The sequence below is a fragment of the Zingiber officinale genome, chromosome 5B (assembly GCF_018446385.1).
Source record: "Zingiber officinale cultivar Zhangliang chromosome 5B, Zo_v1.1, whole genome shotgun sequence".
Lineage (NCBI taxonomy): Eukaryota > Viridiplantae > Streptophyta > Magnoliopsida > Zingiberales > Zingiberaceae > Zingiber > Zingiber officinale.
In genome coordinates this window covers 22,679,608-22,687,675 of record NC_055995.1, presented here as the reverse complement: position 1 = coordinate 22,687,675, position 8,068 = coordinate 22,679,608, and the positions used below count along the sequence as shown (strand labels likewise).

Genomic DNA, 8,068 nt, shown 5'->3' with positions numbered 1-8,068 from the left:
AAGGAAATAACAGCAGCATGAGCCAATAGCATGAGCCAACAGCTACAATCTGAGGCTTCACAGGCCATTGTTTGGTCGCCAAGGAAATAAACCCCTCTTCTGTTGCTTGGTATGCCTTCCTTATTACATCAATGGACATGGACTCCTGCTCTGTCACAAATCCTGTCAAAACAATTTCTATGAGAATAGGCGATGAATATCACTATATTATGAAAGAAGTATCCTTTTAAATACATCATGCAGCACATCCTGTCCGATCCTGATTAAGAATTGAGATTTGTCTACAAAGTAGCAAACAGGAACTAGGAAAACAAATACAACGCACAATGAAAAATAATCAGAAATGAATTGTAAAAGTTAAATAGGAACAAGAAATATATAGTAATTTCCATGAAAGGGGCAAATATAATCAGGATACATGTAAATTAGTATTTCTCCTATTCACTCAGCACCAAAACCATTTTCTTGTTTCAAACAGGAGCTGAAATTAACCACAGCCAAACAACTTAATAGACCAAACAAAACATTCATGATGCCATGAAACAGTAACAATCAAAGGATAACCTAAAGAATGGGAAACAAGGAAACTATTTTACAATTTATTAGTTAAAAAAAGATGCACTGAGTCCATAAATATTTTTTACTAAATTTTTTTAGCATGAATTTTTTGATATAACAATCCTGTACTTATATTATAGAACTATTAATTTGCTTTCATCATCAGTCATATGAATGCCTGAAGCTGCTAAGCATTAATGCAGAATAAACTGGAATTGTGTAAGTACAGAGCTTACTCTTCTCTGTAAAATTCCATAAGTATATGCTACTGCCATGACTAGAATTGCCACTCCAGGAAGATAAACCCACCCAGGACGCCTCCCTCCACAACATGTAAGACAAATCGATAGAGTGAGAGATCGAAGGGGCTGCTTCCTTCGGATCCTTATCCTGGTAAAGCTTGACCTCTATTCTCTTCGATTCTCCGTCGTAATCAATCCAAGAATGCAATTTTTCTCCTCTGCTGAGGATGAGAAGCAAACCATCGCCGGAAAGATTACTGCTTTTTGTCAAAAGTTCTCCTCCAACATCGACTTCGACGAGGCTTGCTGCCGTCACGAACTTCACTGCAACGACACTGGTCGATGACCTAGACCAGTCGCCATTCGCCGGTTCCAAGGGAACGCTGACCAGAGATAAAAAGAAAGGTGAAACAGAGAACGAGAAGGAAGAAGAGAACCCGGGCTTGGTGCCGAAGAATCTGACTGGTTTCCAGTAAATCATAAGCCCGGAGCTCTCGTTCGCCGCACGCGTCACCCTCACCTCCGAGCTATTCATCTCAGCATTGCCATAGAGGGCAAACTCCGTGGCGAAGCTCCGCTTTTTCCCCGACCCACCGAAAGAGAAGAAGAGAGTGTTACCTTCTCCAGTCGATGCGCAGTTCCCAGGTGACAAGGGGGCGACAAGTAGAAGGATGATGGCGAGAATGAGAGCGGAAGCGGTCGAGGACGTCGTCATTGGAAAGATCCCTAGGTGAGGTGCAAAATGTGCAGACAATGAAGGAGCAGCCCCGAGGAGCCAAATCTGAGCACCAGCAGCGAAAATAGCAACGGAATCAAGACGATTTCCGAGGAAAAGGCCGCCAACGAATCAACGGAGAAACCAGAAAGCATGAGGAGAAGAAAACCTAAGAGATGGAGCAACCCGCGAGAGGGCAAAGACGGAAGGGAGAGGAGAAGAGAAGGGGAAAGAGGATATGGATGTGGTCGTTTTCCGCATACCTCACAAGGGAGTCGTGTGTTGATCTTGATCGGGAGAGGAAGGGGTGTCGATCTAGGAAGGGGAAGGACGGCGCGATATAGGTTTAGGTTTGGAGGAAAGTGTTGTAAATTTTGGCTAAGTATCGGTGAAAAAATTAAATTATTTTATTTATCATAGACACCGGGTTTTAAAAACCGTTGTTAAAATCGGTGTCTATTAACGAAAAAAAGGTGCTCATAGACATCGGTTTTTGGAAAAACTAGTGTAAAATACTCAAAGACATCGGTTTTTGCTTAAAACCGTTGTTGTTCCACCGATGTTTATGAGGGTTTTTCTTGTAGTGTATCCCTTTGAGACCGAGTTAGATTACTGGAGAAATAACTACTATGTTTCTCTTGATATCGAGCACGCCTTTGAGACCTTGGGTGAATTGAGGAATATGAACCAAGTGTGTGGCAGGTAAGTGTTGGAACCTCAAGGTTGTTTTGGTGTGATCAACAAGTTAAGTTAGGTGCTGTGATATTTTAACCTTGTGTCTAAGTGTGCAGGAGCTTAGGAGCACAAGGAGTCGAGCAAAAAATGCAGCTAGCGAGAAGGATGACATAGGAGAGTGTGTCTAAGGGACGAGGCACTGCAGAAGAGTACACTGACAAACGAGAAGGAAGCGTGCGGTGGTTCTAAGGGACGAGAAGCCGGAGCGGAAGACTGCTCGAGGAGCAAGAGACGTAGCTAGCGAGAAGGTCGGCACGGGGTGTGACCGAGGGACGAAGACTGTAGATGAGTATGCTGGCGGACGAGAAGGAATCATGCAACGATTCTGAGGGATGAGAAGCCGGAGTGGAAGCCTGCTCGAGAAGGCCGGAAGTTGGGTTCAGGTGAGCCCTATTCCGGATGGCCAAGATCACCCAAGCGAGTGAAAGACCCGGACTGAGGCGAACGGAGCTGGAGCAGAAGACACGGGCTGAAAAAGTCAATGAGGTTGACTTTCCCCACTCGGGGCACCCGGAACAGTCCGGGGCGCTTGGAACTGTCCGGGGCGCCAGGGGCGCCCGGAACAGCTCGAGGCGCCTGAAACCATTCTGGGCGTCTAGAGTTGACTTTTTGACCAGGATCGCGCAAACGTGATCCGTTGTGAAGGGATAAAATTTTAGCCCCTCCCAGGCTATAAATATAGCCTTGGTCCAGAAGCTCAACAACGAACAAGAAAGATCCAATACGACACTTGTGCTTGAGTTTGTAAGAGTTTAGCTTCATCTTTTGTGCTATTAATGTTGTAAGAGGCTTCTCCGCCCAGAGGAGATTTTTAGTACGCTTTTCATCTGCCTTGGATTAACAACCTCCCCGGTTGTAACCAAGTAAATCTGTGAGCCTCAACTTTTAGTTCTTGTTTATTTAATTATTTATACAAGTGTTTATTTTACTGTAAAGTCCGAGAATGGTTTTGTTTTTGATTGTTACAGGGCTATTCAGCTCCCTTTCTAGCCGACCCAATGATCCAACAAGTGATATCAGAGCAAGGACGCTCAGAAGGACTAACCGCCAACTGAAGTAATGAGATGGCCGGAATGAACATCTACCCACCAATGTTCGAGGGGGAGTTCGCTTTTTGGAAGTGACGGATGGAGGTTTATTTTAAAACTAATTTTAATTTGTTATTAATAATGACATATGGTTTTGATATGCCCAAAAGCAAAGAAGGAAAAGAACTTGAGGAGTATCAATGGACCGTCGAGCAGCGCGACGAATCCATGACAAACGGTAAGGCTGAGTCTTGCCTTTTGAGCGTGCTACCTGCCCAGGATCTCGATAGAGTCGGAAAATATAAAAGCACAAAAGAACTTTGGTAAAGTTCTTGAAGCTCTATGAAGAACCACTTGAAGTCGAATCCAACTCCTCGATGGACACCAAACCATCGTCAGAAGAATCAAACATGAAGGAAATTGTTGGAACATCACTCACCGCCGAGTATCTACCAGAAGATGCAATCATCTCTTCCTCAAAAAGCATTAAGAGCATCGATGAAGGGGGAGCAACGTCGGGAGAAAGTAGCCCAACAGGGGGAGAATCAACAGACGATAAGGTAAGTCAGGTATGGTCTTCACCTCCTGACCAACTACTTAATTCGATCAATAAATTATTGAAAGACTTTTGTGAGTCAGAATTTATATTATTAAAACATTTCTGTGAATTATAAATTAAAAATAAAACAAAGAAAAGTGAAATAGAAGAAACTCTAGCAATAGCTTGTCGATTAAAGGATTTAGACAAGCTAACAATAGAAAATGACATGTTAGAGGAACAAATACAGATTATACAATTTTTTGCATGTTCAAAATTCCCTGTTTTAGATCTGAAAAATTATGATAAACTAAAATGGAAATTTAAATATCACAATATTAGAGAATTTGATCTAAATTAAAAAACTTAGACTTAGCATTTTCAGCGAGAAAATTAAACATTTAATTTCTTTTTGCGGCATTGTCTAAGAAAGTGGTTGTTGCTCAAATAACCAAGAAGGCCTAGTGCCTCGCCGCTGTCTGGAAACCAAGTATCGAAATAAAAAGTTTTATTGACTAACTGAAAAAATATTAATTTGAAATTGAATAATGCTTTAAAGAGTTACTCAATTTGTTTTAGAAAATTCTCAAAAATAATTTTTGCTTGCAAAAACTTAGTAAAAATTTTTCTTAGAAAATTCTCAAAGATTTAAGTTAGAATTTTTTTTTTGCAAATTATTTAACTTAGAATTTTGTTTAAGAAACTTAGAAACTTTGTTGAAAATTATTGCAAATGTTTAAGTAAAATCATTGAAATTATTTTCAAAAATTTTCTAAGTTTTAACCCTTAGATTTTTTACTCAGAACCCCATTTTTTATGTGATCAAAGGGGGAGAAGGAAAAAGAATAAGTCTAGGGGGAGATAGACCTATAATGTTTTCTATCTTTTTGCACTTTATTGCAGTATTAGTTTTTTTTTTTATGTCTATTTACCCTACCTTAACTTGGGTTGTTCACATCAAAAAGGGGGAGATTGTTGGAACCCCAAGGTTGTTTCGGTGTGATCAACAAGTTAAGTTAGGTCTTGTGGTATTTTAACCTTGTGTCTAAGTGTGCAGGATTTTAGGAGCACAGGGAGTCGAGCAGAAGATGCAGCTACAGAGAAGGATGGCACGAGAGAGTGTGTCTGAGGGACGAGGCGCTGCGGAAGAGTACATCGGCAGACGAGAAGGGAGCGTGCAGTGGTTTCGAGGGACGAGAGGCCAGAGCGGAGGACTGCTCGAGGAGTAAGAGACGCAGCTAGCGAGAAGCTCGGCACGGGGTACGACCGATGGACGAAGACTGCGGATAAGTACGCTGGCGAACGAGAAGGAAGCACGCGATGATTCCGAGGGATAAGAAGTCGGAGCGGAAGCTTGCTCGAGAAGGTCGGAAGTTGGGTTCGGGTGAGCCCTATTCCGGATGACCAAGATCACCCAAGCGAGCGGAAGACCCAGACTGAGGCGAACGAAGTCGGAGCAGAAGACCCGGGTTGAAAAAGTCAACGAGGTTGACTTTCCCCACCCGGGGCACCCGGAACAGTCCGGGGCGTCCGGAATTGTCCAGGACGCCCAGAATTGTCTGGGGCGCCCGGAACAGCCTAGGGCGCCCGGAATTGTCCGGGACGCCCAGAATTGTCCGGGGCGCCCGAAACATCCTAGGGCGCCCGGCACTGTCCGGGGTGCCTGGAATTGACTTTTTGACCAGGATCGCGTCAAACGCGATCCGTTATGAACGGATAAAATTTTATCCCCTCCCAGGAGTTTGGAACCCTTACAGGTGCCCCGACTAAGACTATAAATACAGCCTTGGTCCAGAAGCTCAAAAACGAACAAGAAGATCCAATATGGCACTTATGCTTGAGTTTGTAAGAGTTTAACTTCATCTTTGTGTGCTGTTGATGCTGTAAGAGGCTTCTCCATCCAAAGGAGATTTTTAGTACGCTTTTCATCTGCCTTGGATTAACAACCTCCCCGATTGTAACCAAGTAAATCTCTGAGCCTCAACTTTTAGTTCTTGTTTATTTAATTATTTATGCAAGTGTTTATTTTAATGTAAAGTCTAAGAAGGGTTTTGTTTTTGATTGTTATAGGGATATTCAACCCCCTTCTAGCTGGCCCAACGATCCAACAGTATGTGCCTATCACCGGGAACATTAGGAACTCGATTGGATGATGACTAGACTAGGACAAAGATTAAAACTTGAAGAGTTTGAGTCACGCATTACACTATGCACAAGAAACTTATGCTTAGGCCATACTTGACTTATCTCTATGATCATGCTCACCAATGAAACTTATGGATAGAGTTAGGCAAATGCACTAGGGATTATGATGCATTATGAGGCACGTGAGTCTAGATTGTAGTATTTTGCTTGAGGACAAGCAAAGGTGTAAGTCTAGAGGTGTGATGTGCGTAGATTATTTACACTTTTATGCATATTTTAACGCACATTTACATACTTTATGAATGCTTTGCCTATGCATTTTTATACCCCTTGTCTTACTTTCAGCATAATTACTCATCTTTATTAAGAGATATGCTCTTTGTGTATTTTCTATTGACATGAGTTGAATTCGGAGAGAAAATGACATTTGGGGTCGATCCAGGCAGCAACCAATGGCAAACTGCACCAGGCAATGTGACCCACACAGACCATGTCAAAGAAACAGAAGACAAGAATTGCTAGGCCATGTGAAGCCACACGGCTGTGTGGCCTCACCAGAGAAGGAGCAAGGCATGACCGTGTGACCCACAAGGTCGTGTCACCCCACAAGCACATCCAAAGAGCAAGCAGAGGTTGGTCGTGTGAATCCACACGGCCGTGCAACATCTCCAGAAAGTAAGAACAGCTAGGCTGTGTGAGCCACACGACCGTGTGGCTCATCCAGAACCAAAGCAGAATATGGCCGTGTGAATCCACATGGCCGTGTCATCCCAGCTGTGAGCCAGAAGGGAGAGGCCATGTGGATCCACACGGTCGTGGCATGGGTTGTGTGATGCCCGTGCCCTGCTTTATAAAAGGGGGTTTCTTCCCCTTTCTTGGGGGGAGGAAGGCTCTGTTGGATTTTTCGGGTCGCAAAAATAACTTTTTGCGTTGTGGAAACCCCGAAATTTCCATGCCACAGATCCGTGCGAAGATTAAAATTTCGTAAAACTTCGAGTATGAGTTTTCTAACCTAGATCTAAACTAGATCTACAAAGGAGAAGAGCTTTACCCTTGATGCGAAGCCCTTCGCTTAATCCCGCTCGTCCAAAGTTCGCCGGATCTCGAGAGTGTCAAAGTAGACACTCCTCTATGTGTATCCACACAAGTATGAGATGGAGAGCGGCCAAGGGAGGAGAGGGAGAGAAGCGAAGAGCTTGAGGAAGAAGATGACTTGAATGAAAAATCAATTCAAGCTTGTAACTCCACAAAAAGTGGTCGGCCACCTTCAAGTGTGTGGTTATATACTCCATGGAATTTCAAGAGTCAAAAACTCTTGATCTCCCTCATGAGGTGGCACACCATGAAGTGGTCTTGATGATGTGGCACATCATCATAAGCCCACTTAATGCCAACTCACCAATGAGGTGGCAAATGGTCAAGTCAAACTGCCACCTCAGAGGGAGATCATGAGTTTTTGACTCTTGAAATTCCATGGAGTATATAACCACTCACTTGAAGGTGGCTGGCCACTTTTTGTGGAGTTACAAGCTTGAATTGATTTTTCATTCAAGTCATCTTCTTCCTCAAGCTCTTCTCTCCCTCTCCTCCCTTGGCCGAACCCTAAAAAGGTGCTAGCACACCTTTTGTTTGGTCTCTCCATCTCTTTCTTGTGTGGAAACACATAGAGGAGTGTCTACTTTGACACTCTCGAGATCCGGCGAACTTTGGACGAGCGGGATTAAGCGAAGGGCTTCGCATCAAGGGTAAAGCTCTTCTCCTTTATAGATCTAGTTTAGATCTAGGTTAGAAAACTCATACTTGAAGTTTTACGAAATTTTAATCTTCGTACGGATCCGTGGCATGGGAATTTCGGGGTTTCCGCAACGTAAAAAGCGGTTTTTGCCGCCCGAAAAACCCAAAAATGGTATCAGAGCCACGTGCGAAGCGAGTATGAGTTTTAATTTGTATTTTTATGAAAATTACAGATCTGTAACTTTCTGTGAATTTATGATTTTTGGTATTTTTATGGGTATTTTTCTCGTAGAAGCGAAGCACAAGTGTTTAGACACTTGTAGGCTTCGACTACCGAGAAAATATTTCCGAAACGGCAAGGTTTCACCCCAAA

General features: G+C 43.2%; 1 protein-coding gene across 1 annotated transcript; it reads right to left on the bottom strand.

The window, feature by feature from the left end:
- Nucleotides 1–720: 720 nt before the first annotated feature.
- On the bottom strand, nt 721–1,515 carry LOC121986562 (L-type lectin-domain containing receptor kinase VIII.1-like). The gene has a single exon (XM_042540527.1). It carries the CDS (start codon nt 1,513–1,515, stop codon nt 721–723), a length of 795 nt encoding a protein of 264 aa, XP_042396461.1.
- Between the last annotated feature and the right edge of the window lie 6,553 nt (nt 1,516–8,068).

Coding starts and splice junctions, on each gene's coding strand:
- LOC121986562 (XM_042540527.1), bottom strand. CDS start 1,515: ATGACGACGTCCTCGACCGCTTCCGCTCTCATTCTCGCCATCATCCTT.